Source organism: Pleurodeles waltl, chromosome 4_2, assembly GCF_031143425.1.
Source record: "Pleurodeles waltl isolate 20211129_DDA chromosome 4_2, aPleWal1.hap1.20221129, whole genome shotgun sequence".
Lineage (NCBI taxonomy): Eukaryota > Metazoa > Chordata > Amphibia > Caudata > Salamandridae > Pleurodeles > Pleurodeles waltl.
Window position 1 is genome coordinate 656,466,062 of NC_090443.1, and position 16,558 is coordinate 656,482,619.

Consider the following 16,558-nt stretch of genomic DNA (forward strand, 5'->3'; position numbering starts at 1 on the left):
TCCCATTTCTAACACTATGTTTCTGGCTACTTTTGTCCCCCAACATTGGCAAGGCCAATCAGGCAGACGTTAAATTGATAACCAAGCATTTGTGCTTGAAACACATCTAAACAATATTTAAAGACGGTTGGAGCATTAAAGCGAAACCAATACACTTAGTCAATATTTTCCAATGGGTTTCAAGTAGACTGAATTGTTCTGTACTGAAGGTTTAGACAGGTTACTCTATATAGGTCATACTGCGTTTGTTTCACCAGCTACACGTTTCTAAATGACTTAAAATTTTTGTAGAAATGTTGCACCAACATTTCTTTACGTTTTATCTTGAGGAATTTGAGCTGTGAGAATTTGTTCTTGGCTCAGTTTTGCTGAAAATAAGGTAATGTAGCCCTCTGTTGCATTACACAGCTCTGTGTTATAGGAAGGAAAGAAAACGGTGCAGTGGCATATTTAGTGAGACTCACACACTAGTGATGCAATTGGTCAGGCGTTGTGCTGCAGTGCAGAGGTGAACAAGAAGAGTCATGCTTGAGCCTGACACTGAAAGAATAACCCACAGGACACATTAATATACGAGGACAACTTTCCAATTATCCATGATGGCTGTAGTCTTGTTAGCAGGTTTAATACCACAGAGGTAGTTTTTCAAGTTTGAAATAGACACACAGTGGTCACTATCCGAGTAAAACTCCTTAGTCTGATTCTAATAGTCTCAATAGTGTTTAGACCTTAACAATGATTTCAAAGGTCATCATAAGCATAAATTGATAATGAGCACATGTGGACTAAGAAAGTGCATGCAACGATGAATGTTTATAGCAGCAATATTTAGACAAACTCAGTTTCTCAAAACAATGGAGGTCGTGGGATTGGATCAAGATGCTGATCTGACAACAACACAAATCCTTGCTGCCCTTGGAGCCAGAAATTATTAGCACCATGTAAGGACTGCTGAGATTGTCTGCATTCTAAGTTCATACTTTTGAAGGCGAGATCTACAGTTGACAAGTACAATAAAAATGCTCATTACATCTGCCTTAATGTGTGAGATTTTTCAGGTGGTGTTAACAGCTTTACTCCGCACAGTGCTAACAACTGTTATCTGCATTTTCCCCTGTAAGTTTATTAAAAACTCTGGTTGGGGTGGTGATGGTCTTAGTATGTTTATCAGTGACTGAAATGGACATATTGTACAGCTGCAAATGTGGTATGTTACTTTCAAATATGCGTAATAGTGCATTTTTGCCTAGGACATTGAAGTTCTATCAGTGCATTTATAGCATGCCAGTGGTTTGAAGTGACATAAAAATAGGATTTTGATTGAGTCTGTTTAAACTGAATATATATATTCCTTCAGGAAAGTCATATAAAGACCACCTCCCCAAAAATTAATATTCACAAAAAATGTCTGCAAACTTTTTTTGCCTCTGTGGGTCTGGTGGTAGGATGGGTGGCAATCCTTTTAGGGAAGGGGCTAAACTGGCAGGTCAGTGATGTGATTAGAGACCCTCAGAGGAGGTAACTGTGGTTGAAGGTTGAAGCTAATGGTGCTCCACTAAACCTGGTTAGTTATTATGCTCCAGTGCTTGATGACCCAGATGCATTGTCACAGATTTACAAGATTGCCATGGGAGCAGCTGGCGCCTCTGTTCTTTTGGGGGAGACTTTAATTTTATTCAGGATTTAACCTTGGACACCTTGAACAAATCGAAAAAACAACTGAATCCAAATACTAAAAAAGTCCTAGATGTAATCAGGCATGATTTTGCTTTACTGGCTCTGTGGAAGTATGATCATCCTGGTATCACTCAATTTCCTTGTTTTTCACGACGATGCCATATTGCTACACACATCGAGTTTTTTTTGTCTCCAGTTCTATTGAGAGACTCAATTCTGACATCTGGACAGGTTCTTTTAATGATCACTGAGTGGTCTCAATTATGATTAAGGCAGAGGTATCAAGGAACAAAAGTCCTAGGTGGCTGTACCAGTCTTTACTATCTGATGAGGCATGGCTGGCTGATGTGTGTCAGTTCCTATGGGACTTTATTTGTCAAATACCAGCACAGCCTCAATCATTTCTGTGTGGGAGGCTTTCAAAGCTGTGGCAAGGGGCCATATAATTATTCATCAGGCTTGCAATATCTGAATCGTAAAAAACAAATTGTCCTCATCCAAGCTGCTGTGGACTTGGCTTCATGGGTCAACTCCAGGATTTGCAGGTCTCTCTCTACAGACGAGAGTATTGCAAAATCTAAGTATAAGTTGTGGGAATATTTTACCTTAGAGGAAATTGAGAGCTCAAGGACATGCTAGTAGAGATTGTATGAAGAGAGTCAGCACATTTGCAGATTCTTGGCCTGGTCCATTCGTGTCAGGCAGGAAGCCTTATTGGTTACGGAACTAGTTAATTCGTCTACAGGTAAAATAGTTTTCAGCCAAGCTAAGGTATCTGAATCGATTCTACACTGTATGAGTCCAGCTATCAGACTACGCAGCTTTAGCTATCAGATTATTTTCAATCAATTAGCCTCCTACATATGACCAGCTCTCAGGCTGAAAAACTTGTTGCCACTATATCCCAGAGAGAAATACAGGAAGCTCTCACTGCTATGCCAAATGGGAAAGTGGTTGGCAACAATGGCTTTCCAGCTGAATTTTATAAAATCTTTGCCAAGGTTTCTTACTTTTTCTAACTGAGTTGTTTAATTTGATTAAGCAAGGGGGTGAGACAGCCGTACATTTAAGGAATCTAAAATAGTCAGCTTCTTAAAGAAAGGAAAAAATCCTTGTGACATACATTCATACAATCGCATTAGTCTTCTTAATGAGGATTACAAGGTATTTATGAAGATGTGAGCTACCCGCACTCCTCCCCTTGTTCAAACTCTAATACATAGGGACCAGACTGGCTTTGTGGCTGGCCGGTTGATTGTTGCCAATACCAATTTTATAGTACAATGATTAGACTATTTCTCAGCCAATTATGCAAGACAACAGTAATAATGGCTGATGCTGAAAAAGCTTTTGATTTAGTCAACTGGCATGCCCTCTTTTTCTCCCTTGAGAAATTTAGTTTTCCTCGTCAATCTATTAGCATGCTAGCAAAGCTATATCAAGGTGCCCAAGCTAAAGTAATGGTTAATTCGCAGTTAGCAGGATTAGTCAACATTAATGGAGGGCTCTGCAGGGATGTCCCCTTTCTCCTACCCTTTTCACTTTTTTTCAAGAGCCCCTTGCCGCTAGGATCTGGGCCAATTTGGCTATAGAATCCCCTATAGCCTAAATGCCCAAACTAGAGATGTTTGCTGACAAAGTCATTCCTTATTTGAAACCTGACAGTGAGAATGTCCAGAGAGTATTAGGAGAATTCTCACAGTTTCAAGATATTGGGGGTTAAAAAATCAACTAAAAGAAAACTGAACTGTTTCTCTTCAATACTCCCGCCAGCAGCCTTCCTCCCTCTCTACTGCACCAAGCTTTATCCAAAGCCCCTATTTGATATCTTTGGACCTATGTGACCATTAACTTTTATCAGTTTTTTCAATTAAATTATATCCCAATGTTCCATAAAATAGAGGGTCTTTTGAATCAATGGACACGCTTCCTACTGCTAGCGCAGGTGTTTTTAATAAAATTTATTAATGAGTGTTTATGTATTTTGAATAATAAGTTTATGTAGAAAATGAAATAACGTAAAAAAATAATGCACGCATTTGAAAATGTGTCCTCGAAGAATGGCCACCAATGTTCACGAAAGTGTACTAATTAATGATTAATACATATGAAATGTTGAAAAGGTTTTATATTAATGCAGTAATATGTCATATTAAGGGTTATGAAGTATGCTTTAGCTTTAGTAATTGTAGGCCTTAACTTAGTGAGTGTCTTGGCCTATTTTGCCAGGCCTCATGCAGAAGCTGTATTTCTTAGCGTCTAATAAAATTGCTCACCAAGTGAATTAAAATGTGAAATGTCCATTGTCTTGTTAAATGTGCTTTTCGTGAGAACTGACTGATAGGACATGATGCTCCTGCTAGTGTAACATTTTGTGTGTAATGTGTGTGAGACTGACTTTCCCAGGACTAGAACAATGAAGATACTGACTGGGGATGAAGCTGCAAAAATATTGTTTCCTGACAAGCCGAATGATGAGAACATCGCATGGTGGATCAATCAACTGTATGTGAATGGTGAAATATTAGAATTCATAGATTTGACAAAGAAATATGATTGGATAAAGTATGAACATATGATTAACTGACCAACAGGGAATTAGGGGATAGTTTAGGTGACTTTGATATAACAACGCGACAGAGAGAAGTCCTACACAGATTTTGAGACTTATGCAGAACTTTAGGAGAGATTTGAGATTTTATGAGAGACATTCATTCGGACATTGGGCTCATATCTGACGGAGAGCATGATGCCTTGCTGATCGACTGATGACCTGAGGACGAAGACTCATTCTGCTTTGCTGACCCATACCGAGGATAGGTATTAAATGATAAACTATGACTGTTATACACATTTTGCTTTTTCTTTCTAGGTACCAACTGCGCAGTTTGATAGAATCATAGTCACTGAATTGTTTGCATGAAGCCTAACATGCTGCCCAACATGGTGATGCTAATCTGGTGTTAGTTGAGGATTTCTGACTATTGACGAGGAGACTGATGTCTGGTGGATTTCTCTGCTTAATTACATTTATTACATTTCATTAACGCAGCTGACTCTGCTGTTGATTTGCACTGTAACTTTAGAATGTGTTGTTATCCAAGCTTTGACTAGATTGCATTTCTTCTGCCATTTTGGACAACCAGTGTTGTTTTTGTATGTGTTTTATTTGATATTGAGATTAATCTATATGACTTTAGCATTGTTAATATAGGGAAATAAACTTACTAAACGTTTATAAAGGTGTGGTTATTCATAGCTGAAAGGTAATGGTGCGTGATAATTACTGACTCCATTGATTATTGATTTTATTGATTATTAATGATTATTGATCATTGTGTATTGATTGTTGATTATGTACTGGAGCTGTGGTAAGAACTTCTTAATTGTGAGTCAAAAGGTTCATCGACCTATTTGCGTCCCCTTGTAAGTATACTTATTAAGGTCTGACATGCTAACACTATTAACTTTAATAGGCAGGATGGCCCTCATCAAAATGTCTATCCTTCCACTATTACTGTTTTTTTTCTTGCAAATTCCCATTAAAGTAAATAGGAGATATTTTATCAATGGCAGCACTATGTTAAGACAATTCGTAAGAAACCAATAAACACCTAGAGTATAGTATTTAGTACTGCAGCTTGAGACTGCATAGTGTGAGCTGTCTCTCCGTCAAATAAAGACCTACTATGAGGCAGCTCTTCTAGATATTCAGAAGAGTGGCTGGAGAAGCAACGCTTGAAACATTCTTTCTAGATGCAATGATGCGGCAGGCTGGGACACGGCTTCCAGTCTTCATTAAGATTCCGAAATTACCCCCCAAAAAACAAATATAAGATAATACAGGGCTGGAGTGCCCGTTTGTTGTTATCTTATCATTCTAATCAAATTCTAGCAGGTTTTACACTTCTGAATCTCTATGAGGCCAGGCATGTGAGCTTGCAACTTTCTCCGTCACACATTACATTTTTGTAACACTCTGGGCTAAAGGAATTAGGACAGTTTTTGCTCCAGGGTAAATGTATGACCTGGCACAAGATTTGTGCACTGTGTGGTGATTTATGTAAGCAATTCTTTTTTAGTTATCAGCAGATTGTTCATTTTTTAAGATCCCACTAGTCGGATCTCTATCTAGAAACACATCCTGTACTGCAAGAGCTTTTCAGATCTAGCCTTTTGGGTTACATGGAATTAGTATAGGCTGCTACGTAACCAAGGAGCACAGCATGCCTGACGGCTGCCCTAGTGAAGATTGGAGAAGCCCACAATGTTGGTTCTTTGAGGATGACTGGCAAGTGATTTCCTTTTTAGGCCATAAAGCCTAAGGGTGGCTAACTTTAAGAGAATATCATTCCTATCTCGGTGGATGGTGTATTAGACACATGCAGCCCTTCACAAAGTGTTTCCCTCTTTAGAGGATTGGTGTTTTCAGTGCAAGCAGGAGGGCTCTGGCATGTGGCTCCAGATTTTTCACTCCTGCCCAAGACTGGCGCCCTTTTGGCATTATCTTTCTTCAGCTTTGCGCCGGGTACTCAGAGTAGGCATGAAGTGGGAACCATTGCTGGTTCTTTCTGGTTTTACTAGACAAGCACAGGGCTATCAAGTGAGTAAACCTGCACAAATGTATTTGTCAATTGCACTTTCTGTGGCCTGTTCACTGATTCTACAACTTTGTTGGACAGAACGGGTCCAAAATGTCCAGAACAAGAAGGTTTGAGGAGGCATATGCTAAAAGGATGGGTGGCCTAAAGAGATTTGTCATCATGGCGCTATTTCAATCTCTTATAAATCGTGGGGACAGTGCTGTATTAAGTATCCAGGCTACCAGAGTGTTAGGGGAATAGTACTACCCTTGATACCATGGTGTTATTCTTTCCTTTCTTGGTGGCCTGCTGTACAGGTTCACTTTAGTAGTACAGCCACAGACACTATCGGGTCCTGTAGGGGATCTTCTTTTTCCAGTCCACAGAATTATTCATCAACCCGATATATTTGGAATAACATGGGGAGCTTATGTGAGCCTTCGTCCTGGCATTTGGCTGTGCTTTCTACTGTACTCTGAAGTTCCCTCCACCAGGGCTCTGGTACCTCAGGTCAGAGATTGCATATTAACTTCCTATTGAGTTTGCCTTTGTCTTTTAGATGGTATTAGGCCTTTGCCCTTGCAGTACACCAGCACTTTAGTACTGGCTTATCTAGCATTCGTACTTGTTTAAGTAAGCATTTGTTAATTTTAGCACATGTTCACTTTCATTCAGTTTTGGGATTTTAGGATCTGGAGTTTTAGCACATTATCTACACATTTAGGCCCAAATTTGAGGATGGCCTTGTGCCATCTAATGCCACATTAGTCTCATTTTTCTGATGCTAATGTGGTGTTAGATTGCCAACAACGCTGCGCCATATCTACAAAGTGGTGCAATGCATGCATTGTGCAACTTTGCGACCCTTTGCGGCGCAATTTGCATGCACCATGCATAATGTATGCACAGGAGCATTCCGGCACAAGGAGGCCTGCAAAGATGGTGCACTGATATCTACAAGATTTAATTGTGCCATTTTTGGAATCGTTTAAACACCTGCTGAAAGCAGGCATTAAAGGGACACACCCATTGGAATCAATGGGCCTCCTTGCACTTTGCTCCACTAGCGTCAGAATAGTTGACGCTAGTGGAGCAAAGTGCCACAATAGTGTCAAAACATTTGACGCTATTGTTCCTAATTCCGCTTGGTGCACCGTAACTTAAATACGGCACACACATGGTGGCCTTAGGGGGGCTGCAGGGTGCACAAGTAAAGTGGTGCTTCACTATGTGAAGCACCACTTTTCTTAAATCTGGGCCTTATTGGTATTGTATTCTAGGAATTTGGTCAACACTTTTGCTGCTTTTTTTATAATGTTAAACATATGCTGCACTGATGAAGTTTTTCATAGGAAAGGTCTGACTCGAGTTCCAGAATGTTCTAAGATATTCTTGTTCTGTGTTTTGGATAATGTATATCATCTCTGCTCATTATAAATATTTTAAAAAATACTGAATATAACATTAAGCCATTTTTGATGTACTCATGTGCATGCTTTAAAGCTGCATTGGTATTTTAATAGAGCTCTGTGTTTTTATATCCATTGATGTAGGTCAATCTGATGGCTTTTGGGGTGATTATTTACAAAGTATTTCGACACACAGCAATGCTAAAACCTGAAGTTAGTTGCTATGAAAATATAAGGTAAGTTCTGCATTTTTACAAAGCATTCTGCTTAAAATGATATATCGTTAACAATAGATGTTCATAGGTGAGTGAAAAATATCGTTTTATCACAGATATATCACCACTGTGCTGATGGTTCACAAAACGTAATCTCCTCCTTGCATTTAACCTATACATTGTATGACAAGATGTGTATCTCTGTATCCTTTAACAAATTTTAGATGGCTTTCATGCTTACCATCCTAAATCTTCCAATCTCCAGATTTGTAAATCGTTTCCTCACCAGGTTCTCTTCCTGTCCGCACACAATATTGTCAATGATTTTTAGTCAACTCGTTCTATCTAATGTTTCTTTCTTTCCCTGTATTTAACTGGTAGCCTGCACATGCTGCATCCAGCATTGTAATGAATACTACGCTAGCTTTTTGGAGAACTTTACAACTGCTAAAACCTTTATTTCTATATTATTTCTACATTTCCTGCTTGCATTATAGTTACTTTGTATTTATTATTCTCCCTGCCTCCTTCAGGCTTCCTCTTCAGTTTATTTTTAACTCTCCTACTACATTACAAGATATTTCACATCTCACATTTCCTCTAAGCCTGTTTTGCTTTGTTGACTTATGGTTCTTCTCCATCTTTGCTTTCTCTGGCAGAACTTAATTGGGTGTAGGACTACCCCTTACCTGGCTTCACTTACCCAACTCTATGTTTAGAAAAACATCTCCCTATCTTTTGCAAACATATGACAACTACAAGGCATGCAATTGCCACATATACTCTTATTACTCACCTACCTCATCAAACAACTTTTGGCCCTCATTATGACCCTTGCGGATGGCGTTATGTTGGAGAAAGGTACTGCCAAAAGGCTGGTGGTACCTTTCCCCAAAATATGACATTGGCGGTTTGGCTCAAGCCAAACCGCCAATGTAGCACTCCGTCCGCCAGGGCGGTAACAGCCACCGGGCTGGAGATTTCGGTCTCCAGCCAGGTGGCCGTCACAGTCCCACCCTTGGGACTATGACCCCGCCTACCGCCATGGTTTTCGTGGCAATCTTACAGCCACAAAAACCATGGTGGTAGGCACTATCAGTGCCAGAGAATTCCTTCCCTGGCACTGATAGGGGTCTCCCCTGTCCCCCTCCTGCTCCCCAGAGGCCTCCCCCACATTCGCCCTCCCTCTCCCGACCCTCCGACATGCACACACCTACACGCACAGACATAAACATGCATACACACACGCATACCCACAATCACCCACGCATGTATACATTCATACACACACTCAACACACACTTACATACATACACGCACCTACGCATTCACACCACACAACATACACTGACACCCATTCATGCACACATGCATTCCACATGCCACACACCCGCATGCACACACACAAAAACATACACACACACCCCCACACACACAACACCCCCCTCCCCTGTCAGAGCACCCAACTTACCTGCCTGCAGGGGGTCCTCCGGCAGGAGACAGGACGCGGTGCTAATGCCAGCAGCAGCATCCACCAGCGGAACACCACCAGGCCGTATCATGTGTCATGATACGGTTGGCAGGGTTCTACTGGCGTGGCGATGCTGCGGGCAGCTGTGACACCTTACCGCCGTCCGCCACCATGACCGCAGCCGGAATTTAGCCAGCCAGAATTCTGGCTACGGTCATAATATGGTGGATGGTAGGTAGCCACAGCGACGGTCTTTTGGAGGCCGTCGCTGTGGCAGTAGGTGGCATTTACCGCCAACGTCATAAAGAGGGCCTTTAACATGATGCACTAAATGCACATATGTGCACAGGAGGAAATATAAATTGCAAATACTGCTCCTTGTGTGAGAGGAACGTACCTAATGTACAGCAATCTGCTGCTCTATAGCTAGGTCTGAGCTTACGAAATATCATCACATAATAATTAACACCTTCGCTGCCAGGCCTTTTCCCCTACAAATGCCCAGCCCTTTTTTGTCTGTTTAGGGCAGTTCGCACTTAGGCCCTCATAACGTTTTGTCCACTTAAGCTACCCATGCCAAATTTGCGTCCTTTCTTTCCAATATCCTAGGAATTCTAGATATTGGCCAAAATACAGCAAAAAAAACAGTTTTTTAAAACAAATGGGAAAAAAGGGCTGCAGAAGAAGGTTGTGTTTTTTTTCCCCTCAAAATGGCATCAACAAAGAGTTTAAGGTGCTTAAATCACCAGCTTCCCAGCTTTCAGGAACAGGCAGATTAGAATCAGAAAACCCAATTTTTCAACACAATTTTGGCATTTTACTGGTACATAGCCCATTTTTACTATTTTTTGTGCTATCACCTTCTTCCAGTTAGTGACAGAAAAGGGTGTGAAGCCAATGCTGGATCCCAGAAAGCTAAACACAAGTAGAAAGAATTCTGAATTCAGCAAGGGGTAATTTGTGTAGATCCTACAACGGTTTCATACAGGCAATACCAGCTGAAATAAAAAAATATTAAAATTGAGGTGAAAAAAACAGCTGTTTTTCTCCACGTTTTACTCTGTAACTTTTTCCTGCAATGTCAGATTTTTTAAAGCAATATACTGTTATGTCTGATGGACTCTTCTGGTTGTGGAGATATATAGGGCTTGTAGGTTCATCAAGAACCCTAGATACCCAGAGCGAATAAATGAGCTGCATCTTGCAATGAGTTTTCATTCTATACCGGGTATACAGCAATTAATTTGCTCAAATATAAAGAGTGAAAAATAGGTATCAAGAAAACCTTTGGTTTTATGGGCACAAGATAAGCTGTTGAGAAGCAGTGGTTATTTGCATATCTCTGAATTCAGGTGTGCCCATACCAGCATGTGAATTACAGTGCATTTCTCAAACAGACGTCTTTTTTACACACTGTTTTACATTTGGAAGGAATAAATGTAGAGAAAGACAATGGGCAATAACACTTGTTTTGCTCTTCTGCGTTCCCACAAGTCTCCCGATAAAAATGGTACCTTACTTGCATGAGTAGGCTTAATGGTCGCAACAGGAAACGCAGCATGGACACATCACATTTTCACATTGAAATCTGACGTGTTTTTTGCAAAGTGCCTAGCTGTAGATTTTGACCTCTAGATCAGCCGGCACCTAGGGAAACCTTCCAAACCTGTGCATTTTTGAAAACTAGACACCTAGGGAAATCTAACATGGAGTGACTTGTGGGGCTCTCACCAGGTTCTGTTACCGAGAATCCTGTGCAAACCTCAAAATGTGGCCAAAAACACACTTTTTTCTCATATTTCGGTGACAGAAAGTTCTGGAATCTGAGAGGACCCACAAATTTCCTTCCACCCAGCGTTCCCTAAAGTCTCCCAATTAAAATGGTACCTCACTTGTTTGGGTAGGCCTAGTGCCCGCGACAGAAAATGCCCCAAAACACAACGTGGACACATCACATTTTCCCAAAGAAAACAGACCTGTTTTTTGCAAAGTGCCTAGCTGTGGATTTTGGCCTCTAGCTAGGCCGGAACCTAAGTAAACCTACCAAACCTGTGCATTTTTTAAAACTAGACACCTAGGGGAATCCAAGATGGGGTGACTTGTGGGGCTCGCACCAGGTTCTGTTATCCAGAATCCTTTGCAAACCTCTAAATGTGGCCAAAAAACACTTTTTTCTCACATTTCGGTGACAGAATGTTCTAGAATCTGAGATGAGCCAAAAATGTCCTTCCACCTAGTGTTCCCCCAAGTCTCCAGATAAAAATGGTGCATCATTTGTGTGGGTAGGCCTAGCGCCCGCGACATGAAATGCCCAAAAACACAATGTGGACACATCACATTTTCCCAAATAAAACAGACCTATTCTTTGCAAAGTGCCTAGCTGTGGATTTTGGCCTCTAGCTCAGCCAGCACCTAGGTAAACCTACCAAACCTGCACATTTTTGAAAACTAGACACCGAGGAGAATCTAAAATGGGGTGATTTGTGGTTCTCTCACCAGGTTCCGTTACCCAGAATCCTTTGCAAACCTAAAAATTTGGCCAATAAAACACTTTTTCCTCACATTTCGGTGACAGAAAATTCTGGAATCTAAGAGGAGTCACAAATTTCCTTCCACCCAGCATTCCCACAAGTCTCCCTATAAAAATGGTACCTCACTTGTGTGGGTAGGTCTAGTGCCCGCGAAAGGAAATGCCCTAAAACACTATGTGGACACATCACATTTTCCCAAAGAAAACAGAGCTGTTTTTTGCAAAGTGTCAAGCTGTGGGTTTTGGCCTCTAGGTCAGCCGGCACCTAGGGAAGGCTATCAAACCTGTGCATTTTTAAAAACAAGATACCTATGGAAATCCAGGATGGGTTGACTTCTGGGGATCTCACCAGGTTCTGTTACCCATAATCCTTTGCAAACCTCAAAATATGGCCCCAAAACACTTTTTCCTCACATTTCGGTGACAGAAAGTTCTGGAATCTGTAGATTCCTGCAGATTCCGAAAGGTTCCATATCAAAAATGTGGGCAAAATGTGTGATTTCCAGCAAAGTTGGACATTTGCAGGGCATTGTGGGTAAGAAAATGGTGCGGATGCATGAAAAGCACACCACCCTGAAATCACGCAGATGTTTAGTTTTCAGATGTGTCTAGTTCTTGTGGATTTTTCTACATAGCAGCGTCCCAAAGTTCAAAAAGTGCAGCCCTCACCATTCCAAGTGGGGCGATTTTGAGAGTTAGTCAAGCTCTCATGGCCCAAATGTAAAACCAAAACCCAAAATAATCAAATGTCCCTATTTGGGGTGGGGGTATGGCCATAACCCCACCCTCTTATTTTGGAAAAGCAATCTTCCCTGGTCTCTGGTGGACTTTCTGCCCCCCTTGGGGACAGATGGGCCTTCCAAAAAATCGGCTGATTTGCCCCCAAGGGCGGCAGATATGTCCAACAGTAATGTGCCCCCAATGGGGCGCGACCCTTGCCCAAGGGGCTGCCCCCGCACAAAACACACACATACACACAGACCAATCCCTGGTGCCTAAGTGGTTTCTGCCCCCGGGGGCAGATTGGCCTAATAGAAATAGGCCGATATACCCCCAAGGGGAGCCGAAATGGCCTAAAATTAATTCCCCCCCAAGGGAGCGACTCTTACCTAAAGGATCGCTCCCCTTACGTGAAATTGGCGCAAAATAAATCCCTGGTGCCTAGTGGTTTCGGCCTAAAAAAATAGGCTGATCTGCCCCCAATGGGCAGAAATGGCTTACAATAATTTGCCCCCCCAGGGGACGACCCTTGCCTAAGGGGTCGCTCCCCTTGCGTGAAATTGACACAAAAAAATAAAAATCCCTGGTGTCTAGTGGTTTCTGCCCCCCTTGGGGGCAGATTGGCCTAATACAAATAGGCAGATCTGCTCCCGAGTGGGGCAGAAATGGCCTTAATAAAATGTGCCCCCTAGGGGAGCGACCCTTGCCTAAGGGGGCGTTCCCTATATATAAAAAACAAAAATAAACATAAACAAATATATATCCCTAGTGTCTAGGGGTTTCTGCCCCCATGGAGGCAGAGAGGCCTAATAAAAATAGGCTGATCTGCACCCAAGGGGGCAGAAATGGCCTAAAAGTAATTTTGCTCCCCGGGTAGTGACCTTTGCCTAAGGGGTTACTCCCCACAGAAAAAAAAATAAACAAAAAAAAATATTCCTGGTGTCTAGGGGATTTCTGCCCCCATCCTGGGAGCAGAAAGGGCCTAAAAAAATGTGCCCCCCTGGGGAGCGGCCCTTGCCCAAGAGGCCGCTGCCCTTATTCAATAAAAAAAAACAAAAAAATCCCTCTTGTCTAGTGGGCAGCAGAAATGCTGAGAAAGACATCAAAGGAAAGGAAAGCCCCTCCACATGATCAGAGAAATACAAAAGCATTTCTCCTCCTCAGCTTCCAGCGTGAAGGGGCAGGCCTCTGATGATTCCCCTTCCATCCCTGCAGTTGGGGCACCTAGGTGAGGCTCATGGTCCTCCTGTGAGCCAGTCCAAGGACGTAACAGTTATGTCCTTGGTGCCTCAGCACCTCAGCGCCGCAGCCAAGGACATAACCGTTACGTCCTTGGCTGCCAAGGGGTTAACAAATAGAAATGCAACTAAGCCTCCCCATGTTAGGAGTCAGGGAGAGACAGTATACCGTACAAGGTATTTAAGAAAAGGAAACACTGTATGACATCCATGCTAAATCACAGGACAGGCATTCTCAAACAAAAGGCATCACCAAGGACAAGCTATACCCGGTGCAAAAATCATGAGATACCTAACGAGGGTAAGGGAGGTTAAGTCTGCTGAGAATCAACTATTTTGTGAACTTAAATGTTTTGGCACGACTTCCGTCCAAAACAGACTAGAGCAACACTTGGTATGGTACACACCAGTCTTATAGGAAGTCTGCACGGTAAGTCAATTTCCTTTTGCAGTGTGAATGGTTTATTGAACTCACTTTCCCCCCAGGAAGCCTTTAACCCACACTGTTGTCACAACTGAAAATAATATAAAACTTTAGCATATTGTAATTATGTGATGGCCACCTACGACTCATTACCTATTCAGATTGTTAACATAAATCTTGACTTTATGTTGTCATCCAGAAAGCAAAACAAGTAGGAAGGTGCTTGGCATGGCGCAGACATCAGTACTATGTCCTACTAGGTATACAAATCACACATATTTATTTCACATAACTGCAGCCATTCCTCACCCTACTCCACCCAAAAGTGTAAGAAAAAATGTTCAGTGACATGACTAATAACACTATACAACATCTCTCCTACAAGGGAACAAGGTAGTATGGCATGCCACATATCTAACTCTTATGCACCATTGAGAGAGCTGCTGGGGTTTTTGTACTTCAATTTGTGTCAATGCTTTAATGCATATTTAGAATCCAACTGTACTTCATGAAGACTGAGATATTTGCTACACATATTCCTTATGCTCCATAGTAACACCATCAACAGACAATTGCTAATCCTGGACTCCTAAAGAAAGCCTGAAGCAGTATGACAGTCTCTTCTACGGAGGCAACTCTCTGTCAAGTAATTGCCAAAGCACTACAATCCTAGAAGTGCTCTCAACCTCAGAAGTGCGTTTTTACCAGGGCTATAAATCCTTGAACCATAAAGGTAAGGATCCCATAACTGTTTGTATGAATAAAACAAACTTCTATAACAATATTCAACCAGGACCAATCACAGGAACAATGACTATCTCCTGAAAATGAGCAGAGTCCCTTGGAAACACTGTAACAGAGAAAACAATACATGAATTGGGTGGGATGCTAAGAGGAATCTGCAACTCAATTTTGGATGTGTGTCTAGACAACTGCACACTCCACATGAGACAATTCTGCCAAAGCAGGACCAATAAATAAACAGAACAGGTGTGAGTGATACATCAGCCTATGCCAAAGTTAGCCCTCAAAGTGTGGTGTAATCTCTCTGTGAAGCAGATCTGTTTGCCTAATACAAGCTCATGCAATACTGGCTGGATGATGGAAGAAAATACACAGTGCAAGACATCCCACACCTTCACCAGCATCACAAGGCTTTCATTGTGCATCTTTAACACAGACTTGGTGGTGGTTGTCTTTAATAAACTAGCTGGATCTTTAATTGTAACCAAAAAAAAAGACTCTTGTACAGATTACTGCAATGTTTAATACTCCTGCTGTGTCAGTGTTTGAGTGTAGTCAACATTCTATCCTCATGCTCATGCTCATTGAGAAAGCCTGTAATACTTGGTGAGTGCCTTTACTACCCAGTACTATTAAAATCTATAATTATGGAAAGTGGCCACGGAAAATTCAAAGTATCATTTTTATCAGCATCTTCGGCTAGGACTGGTAGAGGGCTGAGGAATATGGCACTAATGCCATGTAGTTGGCAATCTGTGTTCAACCTAAAAGCACTTTTCCTTCACCATATCAACATCTATCATAAAATCATTCAGATAAAGTTGGCATAAACATACTAAACCCTTAAACGCCCAACATAGTTCAGCCACTTGCTGGTTTAGAAGTTTCTGTCTAGAAAATGATTAAAGCATGCAGGAAACTTGACAACTTACCCCCCCAAGCTCAACAAATGCTTCAGTACACCTGTATACAATACTTCATTTCTTTCTCAATTTATTTTACTTTCACATTACACAGCACAAACGTTAGACATTAAACGAACATCTAACAACCAAACATCCAAACACACCTAATTGATCAAAATTACGGACAACTATGAACATGCATTGCTTACAGGGTCTTGCATGTGACACATGTTGGCTTTCTCAATGTTTTTCCCCCAGAAAATGAGCATAAATGGGCAAATATGCACCACAGCCATCTCTGAATAATATTACTGAAAAAAAAAAGCATCCCATTATAGCCACTGTTAGAAATTGGGTCTCTAGTTGGCAGAGGTGTGCACACTGTCCAAGTAGGGAGCACAACCCTAGTCAGGGTAAGTCACAACACAACCTAAATTATCCCATGCTCATCCTCCAGTAGTTTGGCACAGACCAGGCAGGCTTAACTTAGAAGGCAATTTGTAAATTATTTGTGCAATAACTCCTGCAGTAACACAGTGAACACACCACAAAATGTCCTCCACACTAGTCTAGGAAAATAGATATTCTTTACTTGAATAAAACAAGACCAAAACAACAAAAGTCCAATATGCACAAGTCATA

General features: G+C 41.6%; 1 protein-coding gene and 1 long non-coding RNA gene across 4 annotated transcripts in view; one reads left to right on the plus strand and one right to left on the minus strand.

Annotated features, from left to right (window-relative positions):
• ADGRL4 (adhesion G protein-coupled receptor L4) overlaps positions 1–16,558 on the plus strand; it is a 918,866-nt gene that overhangs the window by 865,820 nt on the left and 36,488 nt on the right. For all 3 annotated transcript variants that reach the window (XM_069232213.1, XM_069232212.1, XM_069232214.1), the window contains one exon: positions 7,814–7,905. In XM_069232213.1, coding sequence (XP_069088314.1) covers positions 7,814–7,905 — 92 coding nt within the window. The remainder of the gene's footprint in view (positions 1–7,813; positions 7,906–16,558) is intronic.
• Positions 1–16,558, minus strand: part of LOC138293159 (uncharacterized) — a 195,319-nt gene that overhangs the window by 103,839 nt on the left and 74,922 nt on the right. The window lies entirely within an intron of this gene.